This window comes from Phaseolus vulgaris, chromosome 6 (genome assembly GCF_000499845.2).
Source record: "Phaseolus vulgaris cultivar G19833 chromosome 6, P. vulgaris v2.0, whole genome shotgun sequence".
Classification (NCBI taxonomy): domain Eukaryota; kingdom Viridiplantae; phylum Streptophyta; class Magnoliopsida; order Fabales; family Fabaceae; genus Phaseolus; species Phaseolus vulgaris.
Window position 1 is genome coordinate 14,124,865 of NC_023754.2, and position 12,537 is coordinate 14,137,401.

The 12,537-nt window shown below is 27.2% G+C and overlaps 2 protein-coding genes across 2 annotated transcripts; one reads left to right on the plus strand and one right to left on the minus strand.

The window, feature by feature from the left end:
- Positions 1–2,612: 2,612 nt before the first annotated feature.
- Positions 2,613–7,985, plus strand: LOC137831201 (protein trichome birefringence-like 43). The gene is made up of 5 exons (XM_068638779.1): positions 2,613–2,921; positions 5,576–5,747; positions 6,998–7,173; positions 7,271–7,429; positions 7,559–7,985. The coding sequence occupies exons 1-5, from the start codon at positions 2,668–2,670 to the stop codon at positions 7,857–7,859; spliced, it is 1,062 nt and encodes a 353-aa protein (XP_068494880.1). The 5' UTR covers positions 2,613–2,667; the 3' UTR covers positions 7,860–7,985.
- A 1,127-nt stretch (positions 7,986–9,112) lies between these two features.
- LOC137833427 (egg cell-secreted protein 1.1-like) lies at positions 9,113–9,502 on the minus strand. Its single transcript, XM_068641779.1, has one exon. It carries the CDS (start codon positions 9,500–9,502, stop codon positions 9,113–9,115), a length of 390 nt encoding a protein of 129 aa, XP_068497880.1.
- Between the last annotated feature and the right edge of the window lie 3,035 nt (positions 9,503–12,537).

A 12,537-nucleotide genomic window follows, 5' to 3' on the forward strand; every position in this document is an offset into this window, starting at 1 on the left:
AAGGTTTTTATAAAAAAAATACATTTTGAACTCTAGAATTTCGAAATACAATTTTGTTTTCTAAATTCTAAAAATCAAATTTTGATTAAAAAAAAATTTTAAACTATAAAATTCCAAATATAATTTTATGAACTTTAAAGTTCAAAATAAATTCTTAGAATGCATTTTCGAATCTAGAAAATATCTTTTCAAACTCTAAAATTTGAAATATAAAATTGTATTTTTGTTTTAGAATTCAAAAAAATATTAGAATCCAAAAAATAAGAAAATATGTGTCAATGAAAAAAAAAAGATAAAATTGTCATTTCACATCTTTTAGATAAGAGTAAGCATCTTCTAGATAAGAGTAAGCATGAAGATTTCACATGTTCTAGGTAATTGCATGAACATTTAACATTTTCTATGTAAGTGCATGAACATTTCACATCTTCTATATAAGTGAAGGGAAGAAATTGGCTTATTAGAGAGCTTGTAAGTATTGTGTTCATAACTTGTGTGCTAGTACTGAAAATAGGCTACAAAATATATGCCTGAAATGCAGTGCAAGAGAGGTCCAATTTCAAATTGTGTTGGTTCAAATAAAATGTAAGCCAAGTCTGAATACTCCCAATGCAATACTGAATTCTACAAAAATATTAAGTGCAGTCAAATACAGTATATAATTATTACAACCTGTGATGCCTTTAAATACCCTGGACCAGCACACAAGCCATAATTTATGCACACTGTTTATTCTTATTTGTTAGAACATAATTATTCTCGAGTATCTTTAATTTAGAAAACTACATTTTTCTTATCTGTACAATGTGTATACCTATGCTAAGGACTAGAAAAGTTATATCTTTATGAGATTGAAACAAGTTATTAATTGTACTTTGTGAAAACAAACGACTACATAAAAATTAGGGTGATAATAATGTTAACATCTCAACAAATTTATACAACTATTTGATACTCATTTTTTTATTTTTTTATTTTTTTACAATTATTAAAATTGACTTTGTCTAATGATCGCATTGACCAAAAAGCAGATTGATTGCATAGTTGTCAAAACATCATTAAATTAATTGTGATTTATTATTGTAAGTCTTAATATGAATGCATTAATGCTACTTTTTCTTCTCTTATATGGTGCCTCTATTGATTACTCTTGAATAGAAAACTGCCCAAACAAAGCTGAAACTGCTTTCTTTCATCACCATTTCGGCAGCTACCAATTCAATGATCTTGCGTCATATTTACAAAACTCAAACTCTAAATAGGTGTGACAAAACAGTGAGTTTAATTCGTTTTGTTCCAATTTGCTGGTGAATTGTCAAAAACTGTTCGTATAAATTATATGGGTTGAAATTATTAATTCTTCCTATTATAAGATCCACTGACTAGTTAACTAGTTTCTTCGTCACTTTTTAATTTTTATTTATTTATTTATAATTATTGATATTATTTTTTTAATAATAAAAATGGAAGGAAGGACAATAAAATTGAATCAAATTTTTTAATAAAAAAAATTAATGTCTAATAAAATAAAGTAAATATAAAAAATACTTTAGTAAATAAAATAGTGCGTAAAGAAATTAATGGAAATAAAGTTTTATATAAAATATTGAGAATAATCAATTTTTTATTTCAAGAGCATGACATTATTATTTAAAAATAAAGGAGGATGGGCTACTAGGCTAGTCCACCCCTTCCGCCCATGACCGACGGGTTGACGGGTTAGAGGATCCATACCAATATGAACTAATAGATTGAAAAAATTGAGAGTGTTTATTCTTACATCTTTACATTTTTTTCATGCACCCTTATATTTTTAAAATTTTCAAAATTAGCTTTTCCATTTTTATTTGTAATGGTACAGCTGCATGGAGGTGGACGTGTGAATGTCGTTTTGATGTGTTAGTTGGTTTTTAGAGGTAAAATGTGTTAGTTGGTTTTTTTTTAGAGTTCCTAAAAATTGGGTTTCACGACTGTATTACGCACAAGCAATCTGCAAGTGCAAAAATAAAGTACAAAATCACTAATCCGTAAGTAATTTTTTTTTATTCCGGATGAGGAAGTGTTTTGGAAGCAAATGTACTTTTATACTTATGATAATGGTGGATCTAGAATGCATTTTTTGACATGTCTTGTCCAGGATCCTAAAAATTGTATTGTGAAAATCCAAATCCGCCAAAAAATTGAAACACCCAATTCCTAAATAAAAAAAAATATTACTTACCTTCTTCACCAAGTCGTCGCAAACACAACCTAATCACACCACCAAGTTGTAGAAAAACAAATGACTTCCATAAAACCACCAAGAACACCCAATGCACCGCGATTCCTTGCACTCTGTTTGCTTTGTGTACAAGGATCACAAAGAAGGAAAGAGTCATCGCGGTATGTAGCATTAGGATTTTTAAAAAGTCAGATGGATACTTTTGTAATGTAGGGGTGCAGAAAACAAATTTAAGGGTATAAGAAGAAACAACCAAAAGTTAAACCGTTTTGTTTAAATAATGACGAATTGATGGAGCGGCCCCTTATACGCAGCCCACTTTCCACTTTGCCAGTTCTAATTCCAAATATGAGCACCTATATTGATTATAAATATTAGTTATGAGCACACCTTTAAGTGCACACTTCCATCATTCATCACCACCACAAGCACCATTATTCAGTTACATGGGGTGGTCTTTCTCCATATCTGTTGTGCTGTTTCTTACCCTTCTCATTGAGATACATGGAAGTGGTAGAAGCTTTGTAGAGAGTGGTTGTAATTTGTTCCAAGGAAGCTGGGTTTATGATAATTCATACCCTCTTTATGATATCTCAATGTGTCCCTTTATAGAGCAGGAATTTGACTGTGAAAGCCATGGTAGACCAGATAAGTTCTATCTCAACTATAGATGGCAACCAACAGGCTGCAACTTAACAAGGCACTATCTTCGTTCTTCTCTCTTTCTGTCACTGCTTTTTCTTTTTCTTTTTTTAACCCTGCCATTCCATTTCATTTTTTTTCTTACCACCCATTCAGGTCGACATAGATTCACCCATGCATGCTTTTTTGCTTCAGATATATGTTTCTCTTTCATGTTTTTTCCTGTTTCCAGAATTATGTCTTTTCAGCTAAATCATTGTTCATTTTAATCTAGAAACTACACATTCAAATATATGGAAGTGGTATATATATATATATGTATAATGTATATATATCTATGTATATATGTATATATATAATATATATATGGTACTTCAAAATATATAAATTTTATTATAGACCTTGAATTCAACAATGGCCTTATTATATTTGAGTAAACATTAAATATTATATTAATATAACTTATTGCACAGATAGCAGTTAATACTATTAGTTTAGTACTTCATAAATACATATGTGTTTAATTAAATATTAATTATTGCATTGATTAAGTTCATAACTTTTCAATTAGAATCTCTATATATTAAATATATTCTTAAATAAATATTAATTATTTTTTAACTTTATATATATATATATATATTAATAATATTTTTTTAAAACTGAAAGATGAGAGAAAATGGTAAACACTAAATATATATTATATTAATACATATACAATAACAATAAATATTAAATTAATATTTAAATTAATTTTCATATTATTTATTAAATTATAATGCATTAACGTTGAATAGTATAATAAATGTTAGAATTCTATGAAGATTTGGGTATATTTTAAAACTAATAATATGTAGTTTAATACATTACAAAAAATTAACATTTTTTTATTAATAATTAAGGATATATAACAAGAAATAAATTATTATATATGCATATGCATAAGTTTATTTTATTATAATTTATTATTAATATATATTACAAAAAAAATATATTCATATTTTTTAATGAAGGTATAGTGGATAGTGGAATAAAAGAGAGGAATAAAGAGTTCTACTTAATACTAATAAAAAGAATTATATATCACTAAAATAAATAATCAAATAAAAATTAATTTTAAAGATAAAAACATATAATAAAAAATAAATCCCATTTATAAGTTTTCTAGATGATCTAAATTCTCAGTTTACCGAAACACTAAAACATAGCAGAAAATCCAAACCAAAATCAAACAAAAACACAAAATGTTTGGAAAATGTCCTCAACAGATTTCCCCCAGATTTCTCTTTTAACTTGACTGTTCATTGTGAAACTGTCTAATTTTTCCTTAATGATTTTTTAATACGATCTCTTTCTTCATTACAATTCGTATTTTCTAGGTAATTTTGAACTATAACAAAGCTTTGTTGTAACTAAAGTTTTTGTATAACTATAGGTTGGCCATTTTAGAACTAGAAAACACTTCCACAGTCACAAGAAAAAAGTATAGAAATATTCATTTTTTGGCATTCCCTTCGATAGTTGAATATAGAAAAATTCTGGACATTGAATTTCAAGGGAAATAAATTGGAATATTAAGAAAGTATCTTTTAATCAGTTCTCTTTCTTCAAGTAATGAAATTCCTTTTGCTTTTGGAGATATATGAAGAGTACAGATCAACAACTATAATAGATATAACTGCACCTTATATGGTAAAAGACCTTTATCAAATAATGACTTTATGATGTAAAAATAAAAATTAAGAACACTGAAATTAACATCAGATGGTTGTTGTTGTATCCAGAAACAGTATGTGAGAACTTAAAAAGGAAAATATTTGAAACATGAAAGGACGTTTTACTTGTAATGTAGAGCTCACTAGTGATATGTGGTAGCAAACCACATTTACAAGTAAGCTGCTTGAGTCAGTTTTGTTTGTGATTTTAGAAATCTTGAAGAAGAGTTTGATAGTGTATCTATCTTTATTTCCTTGCACTCTTTGTCCATTTTTATGTTCAAAACATTACTTCAATTTGGACAAATTTCCATTTCTTTGCTACCATTTCATAATTGATTTCAAGTTTTCCTCATTCCAAAATGAGAAGGGAAGAAAAGAAAAGATAAACAAACACTGTAAACCAATTGTTATACATATGTCACATCCAACTTATGCTTTCTCTATAACATCCATCTCCAATTAGATTTATTAAACTCTTCACATTTCTGCAATAGAATCATTATTCATCTGATCCATTAAGAAATAATATTATGTTTATGGTTTTAATATATTACCTTTGACAATGATTTTAGTCACATTAAGGTTTCTGATATTTTTGTTACTACAACTGCAACTGTAGCAGCAATTTGCCACAATGATAAGAATGCAATGAAACTGTGACCTTATTGTAAAACTTTCATTATGTTTCTGATTTGTGATACTTTAACCAACAGAATACAACATGTTGCTTCTCTCTGTTTATTTTATATCATCTTTTCTTGTGAAATCTCTCTTCAAGTCATCAACTAATTAGGTAATAAGATTGTTAGGCTTAAACTACCTCATAAGTTTAGTGCATAAATCAGTAGAGACTTCCTCCATTAAGAGAATGCTGCTGTGAGGTTGCTTTCTACAATTTTGTCCTCTATATGCTACATTAGGTCCAAACAAAAACCATTTGAAAGATATGTGTTGGACCCACTTATCTTCACTTTGGATGAACCTTGTTTTGCAGATTCAATGGTGAAGATTTCTTAAATAGACTAAGAGGGAAGAGTCTGATGTTTGTGGGAGACTCTTTGAGTTTGAACCAATGGCAGTCACTCACTTGCATGCTTCACACAGCTGTGCCATTTGCCTCATACTCCATAGTGAGGAATGGTGGTTTTTCCATTTTCACCTTCACGGTTAGATCTCTTTTTGTATGACTTTTATTTTTCTTCATATTCTCTCATGGTCATTGTCACATCACAAACCTATCATATCTACACAATTTCACATTCACTCCATTGCTTTAGCTATGTCAAGGTGGTTGTGCTTTATCTTGATTGCATGCATTCATGCATGGATAATATTGAAACTAGACATTGTTGTCAAAGAATGATAATTGCAATGCAATCATGGTCTCTTAGTATGTATGAGTCTCAAGATATTATAGATTTCAATAACACATGTAAGGAACACAGGGTAACCAAACAATACCTATAGAAGGAAGGTGTATCCATCATTAAAGCTTTGGTGAAGTGTATCCATCATTGAACAGTGAGAAGATATATTGTTAATTATGCAGACACGTAACAGAAGAACCAAGATTAATAGTTGAAAACACACCGACAAAGAGGGAGAGAGAAACTAAGAGTTATTCTCATAATTTTTTATATAGCATAATTGCATTAATAAGTAATACTTAGTCTTTTCTAAAAAAAAATATAATACCTAGTTATTGATTTAATAGGTAGTGTGAAATAATATCACACGTGTGATTTGAAATAGCTGAAGCAGTCAAATATATATCACCATAAATCATTAAACAAAAATTAATTATTTAAAAAAAAATTATTAGATGAAATACTATTTTAGAGATTAAAAAAATAATTAATATTTAAAGTATTTTTTATTATTAACAAAAGTTATAAAGTAGTTTTTAAATTATTATCAAGTTTTAACCAATTTTAAAATCTAAATTAACTTGTAGTAGGTAATTAAATATCAATATAGAAATTAATTTATAAATTTTATTAATAAAATTTACTTTAAATGCTAATATTTTTATAGCCTTTAAAAATAATATTTAATTTAATTAATATAATAATTAATTATTTTTATTTTTAAACATTAATTTTATTTAATGATTTTCTGTTTTAGTGTATTATAGATTTTTAATTTCTAAGATGAGAAGTGAATTCTAATTTTTATACATAGTCTCTCAAGGTTGAAAAAAAAGCATTTTTAATCTTTAAACATTAAATATAAAAGACTAAAATGATTTCGAATGTCATTTAATAAATTCGAAGAACTAAAATTATTATTTTTTAACTTGGAAAAAGAGCTGTGGCAAAGGTCTACTACATATACATTTCCTCATAATTTTGACTTTATTTAAGCACAGAAAATTTGAAGACTAACCACATAACTTAATGTATCACATAATTTGCAGAGCTATAATGTTAAGTTGATGTTCTCACGCAATGCATTTCTGGTGGACATTGTTGGTGAAAAAAATGGTCGAGTTCTGAAACTAGATTCAATTGGAGCTGCCAAAACGTGGAAAGGAGCAGATGTACTGATATTTGATTCTTGGCATTGGTGGCTTCACACAGGAAGAAAACAACCGTATGTAGAACCCCATAACCTAGTTTCACTACTCTTCATCACTGAACATGCAAAATCTCTAACACTCTTCTCTCTCTTTCTTCTGATAATTTCCTAGATGGGATTTCGTTCAAGATGGGAATCAAACATTCAAAGACATGGATCGTTTGGTTGCATATGAGAAAGCATTGACAACATGGGCCAAATGGGTTGACTACAATGTTAACCCTGCCAAAACAAGGGTTTTCTTCCAAGGGGTTTCTCCAGATCATGTGAAGTAAGTACCTGCTGCTATTAAAAAACCCTACCTATATGCTTATTGTAGACATATATAAACAAAAAGAAGCAATAAATTAAGTTATAATTTTTAAAAATTGGAGTTAACACATGTCTGAATCGTTTCCAGTGCAGAAAAGTGGGGTGGACATGCAGGAAACACTTGTGTGGGGGAAAGTAGGCCAGTTTTGGGATCCAAGTATCCTGGAGGACCACTTCCAGCAGAGTTGGTATTGGAGAAAGTGCTAAGATCCATGAAAAAGCCTGTGGAATTGTTGGACATTACTACACTTTCACAGCTAAGAAAAGATGGCCACCCTTCTATTTATGGTACTGGAGGGCATAGGAGCTTGGATTGCAGCCATTGGTGTCTTCCTGGTGTTCCTGATACTTGGAATGTGCTTCTCTATGCTGCTCTCACTCAAAAATGAGTTCCTATTCTTGTTGCTATTCATTCAAATAAAATGTATCCCAGGAAAATAAAAAGGCTATACAAAACAAATTAGTTCATGCCTTTTAGTTTCAGAATGGTATTATTGGAATTGTAATTTGATTCATGTCACTGTTATTTGGGTTTCAAGAGCTGTAATAAGGGCAACTCATTTCTAAGCTAGGTAAAGTTTATTTAAAAAATTAGTAATTTAAGTCATATTTCAAAAATGACAAGACTTTTTTTTATAAATAATTTAAGGTGTGACCCAACAATCATACAAAAATTAAGAAATAAATTAAGAAATGAGATAAGAAAGGATCTTAAATACTAATCTATTCCAAACTCAATGACAGACTCTGAATTTAGTAAATAATCCATAAAATGTGGCTTAATTATCTGAATTTGTTTGTGGAATTCGAACAGTATATAATGGGTAAAAAAAGTTTCCTTTAACAATAAAGGGCTAGTACACCATATTTACTCTTTCCTTGTTTCATACCATACTTATCTTACATTACTCATTCCTCTTTTTATATTTATCTAAAAAAAATATTTTTACAATAATATAAAATTAATATTTTTTTGTCCTTTTCTAAGATTCACAGTACAATGTAAATTATCTGACTTGATTATATTATGGAAAATGATGGTTTGACACCCATTTCACTTTACTTCTCACTAAATATTAATATTTTAATCATTTTTAATTTTTTTTAATTTTAAAAATTATTTTAATATTTTATATTTTGTCTAATATTTTATTAAAGACATTTTTTATTTTAATTTTTTTTTTATTATAAATATTAATATTTTAGTGTAGGTGTAAACTGGAGTAGGTGTCAAAATATAATATCAAATGACAACCTTGAGAATTAAAAACTATTATTTTACATTGTAAGCCAGCTTTTGTGTTTAAATAGATGAAGAGTAATGATATATTCTCACTTTTTTTTTTACTTATATTCAATTTACAACTGATCATAACTTATTTTATATTAATTATTATTAGTATAATAGGATATTTTATTATGAAAAACAATTGTCAAGTAAATGTATATAAAAAATTGTGAAAGAAAAAAAAAATTCATTAAAGAAATACAACATTAAATAATATTGTATTTCTCAAATAGGGCAAGGTGGCAATATAGAAATTTGATAGAAAAGGAAAAAACATAGATTTAGATTATTTATTCATCAATGTTCAATGACATTGTTATTCACTTACATTTGACACATAGTAATAAACCCCCTTCAAGGATCTACTGATAATGGTGGTGGTGGTGAGTGAACAGCCTCATCACAGTATCCCTCCAACACATCAGTTTCTTCAGAGGTAAACCCTAGAGAACCAACAACGTTAGGCCAGCAATCATGTCCAATCACCCTAATAGCTTCACAGCAACCTTTCCCTAGGTAGGTCTCACCATTGATAAAAAACGTTATTATTTCTCCACTGCATGCTTGCATATGCCACAGTGATTCCCAACAGTTAGAGGGTTCACCCTCCAGCTTCAACCTTGAAGCAAGGCTTGGAGTGGTAGATGGGTCGGAGAGGGCTCTAGAATCAGCAACAGATGCATGTAAGACCAATGCAGTAACAACAATAACAGTCAGAATAAAGGGGACGTGAGAGAAAGCCATTAGATTTAGCAGAAAATAAGGTGAGTTTTGTGCTTTATGTTGATGGTTTTGAAGAAAAATTGTGTGGGAATTATATAGTGGGGAGAGTGTTAGTAACAGTTGGTGAGTGGCAGATGAAGAGGGTAGAAATAATTGTGCAGTGGTTACATTAGGAGAAAGATTAAGGATTTTTCATCTGCTGATATTAATGTGAGATATGAAGATTTTGTGGAATTTAACTGATTCTGTCCATTTGTATTCTTCACAAGGATGGTATCTTGTTAGAGATTATTCAATTCACAAATATATCTTGTTGGTTCTTTGGCGTTAAGAAGATGTAAAGTTAAAAACAAATGAGTCTGCATATTTAACAGTGTAGAGATTAATGAATGTGAAAAATACAAATATATATATAGATATATGTGTGGGTGTTTTTAGTCATTCCAACTCTTTCATTGCGACTGTTTCAATTGTTATTCACATACAGCACAGTGTATAAGGCTTTGGAGTGCTTTGAAAAACTTGTATATGAATTATGGCATTCTGATGACTTCATTTTTTTTTTCAGTAAAATTTACATCAAAGCTTATCAAAATGAAACCTGCTGAAACTTTTTCTTTAAGGGTTTAATGTCATGTGAATTTTAGCTTTAATGGTCCAACTTTTCAATAACTTAAAATGAGTTTCATAAATTATTTCACATGCCAAGGCTGAAATATTAGTCTGTCATTGTTGTGAAAGTAAATTTATTTTAAAGTGGTATAGAAGATGCAAAAAGAAAATTATAATAATAAAACATGGAGCTAGTATTAATTTAAATTAATAATAAATAAAATTCATTAATAAAATGTTTTTTTAAATATTGAGTGTTTTAGGGATAAGAGGCGTGTTCAATGCTTTGTTTAGATCAATAGATGTGGATTTAAGGAAGAAAAAAAAAATTGAAAAAAAAAATGTTATTTGAATTAATGAAAAAATAGTTGAAATGAACAAAATTAAAAAAATTGGATATCATGTCATGATGTGATTGATTAAAATTCTTTTAATTGATAAAAATGTAAAACTATAATTTTATCCTTATCATAAAAAGTAATTAAAAATTAAATGTGCTCCAGGATTAAAACATTATTTCTTCTGCAGTTGAATATTTTAGTAAAAAAATACAAATTATTTAACATTGTTCATATATAAAGAATTGTTGAAATAAATTTTGATAAAAAAAAATAGTATTTAAATATTCATTATTATAAAAAAGTTAATAAAAAATAATTTTTATATTAAAATTCAAAAACAATTTATTTTTTATTATTAATATTATTATATAAATTTATTTTTTATTATAAATAACTATATTTATTTTTATTATTTTATAATTATATTATTAAATATGTTTATGACATAAATTTATTTTTTAATATTAACTATTATTATTTATTTGTATTATATTATATTATATAATCGATATATATTCGATTATATATATGTTATGAATGTAATATATATAATAAATTATATATATATTTAATGTAATTTGATGATTGATTATTTTATTTTGTGAATAGAACTTTGTCACCATGTTACAGTTACAGTATGAGGATATTTTAAATTTATGTAGTTTTTTTTTTTTTTTTAAATGAGTGATTTCTTCAAATTTGTCTTGTATTTTTTCACAAATATATGAAATTAAATATAAGTATTTCTCTCCGTACTCACCTAAAAATAAACATAAATTAAAGTAATTAGTTTTACTTTCTCCAATGTTGAAATTATAAAGATAAAGATGGTAGCATTTTTTATTTAACAGATATTCCATCATTCATCAGTAAAAAGAAAGAACCAATGCTCATACATCGAATATTCTATACGCGAGATTTTTTCTGCAAATATTTTAAAAATAATTACAAGAAATGAGGCTACTGCTATTTTCCTGTGAATTTTAATTTGTAGATAATTTATTTGTCGATAATTAATTATTTAAAAATTCCCAAAAAAATTACGTGTAGTAAATTTTTATGGGAAATAATCTCAAAAAAAATTCATACGAAAATTTTTTACCTAAAAAATAGAAAGTATTTTTAACTGTGAATTTTAGATAATTTTTCTACTAATAACAATTGTCTTTTACTGCTGCGGATGTTTGATCAAGGACATTGCAAAGGTTTTTCTTCTTGCACCCCATTACTACTAATGGCAGCTCCATTACTAATAGAAAATGACTAAAATAGTTTTTCTCATTGCTCCACCATTGCTTCAGCTGTTGCAGTATTATCACTTCGGAAGAAGAAGAGAAGAAGAGAGATTGCGTTGTGAAAAAACTTATTATGAATAGTTTATTCTAGAAAATTCATTAAGAAAATTCATTCCAAAAGATGTTCATGTAAATTACATTTTGAAAATTCTGAGAAAATTTCTAGAACGGGTTATCCAAAGTTATTTTAAAGAAGGATAAAATGGTTAAAATTGTTGGGTTTACCAAGAAATTGTGCAGGTGCAAGAAACAGAAGCCCATTGTAAAAGGATATTTTGGGCCTAATATGGACATATCTAAAGTGGCTTTCATCATTTAAAAGTAGGCAAATTCTTCCAACACTTTCATACATTCTCCTACATCTTTATATTATTTTTCAACAATACTCTAAGCACAAACGAAAACTAACAAAAAATGTGTAATCAACATTAACTTTCTTTTAAAGTCACTAAAAATTCAGATGTCTGAAATAAAGTTTTTTATATAAAAAAATAAAGTTAGTAAAATGTCGTTTAAATATATTTATTTTTATTTTAAAAAATTTGTTTGATGTTGTTTATTTTCAAATGTTAAAAAAATACTAAATAATAAGAGTATTAAGTTATTTTAGTTAATTTGTATCATAAAAATATAAATTAATAATGATTAAATTATTTCTCTTTGAATAATGAAAAATTCGAATCTAATAAACTATATGTTTATTTTTATTATTTGTTTGAGTATATGTTTATTTTTATTATTAGTTTGAGAAAAACAACATTTTTTTAAAAAAAAAATTTGTCATTATTTTAGAAGACATAAAACTTAG

What these genes read in the sequence shown, in the direction of transcription:
- LOC137833427 (XM_068641779.1), bottom strand. Translation starts at nt 9,502, where the DNA reads ATGGCTTTCTCTCACGTCCCCTTTATTCTGACTGTTATTGTTGTTACT.
- LOC137831201 (XM_068638779.1), top strand. Translation starts at nt 2,668, where the DNA reads ATGGGGTGGTCTTTCTCCATATCTGTTGTGCTGTTTCTTACCCTTCTC. An exon ending in ACAGGCTGCAACTTAACAAG is followed by an intron (nt 2,922 to 5,575) that starts GCACTATCTTCG and finishes CTTGTTTTGCAG; the next exon opens with ATTCAATGGTGAAGATTTCT. An exon ending in TTTCCATTTTCACCTTCACG is followed by an intron (nt 5,748 to 6,997) that starts GTTAGATCTCTT and finishes CATAATTTGCAG; the next exon opens with AGCTATAATGTTAAGTTGAT.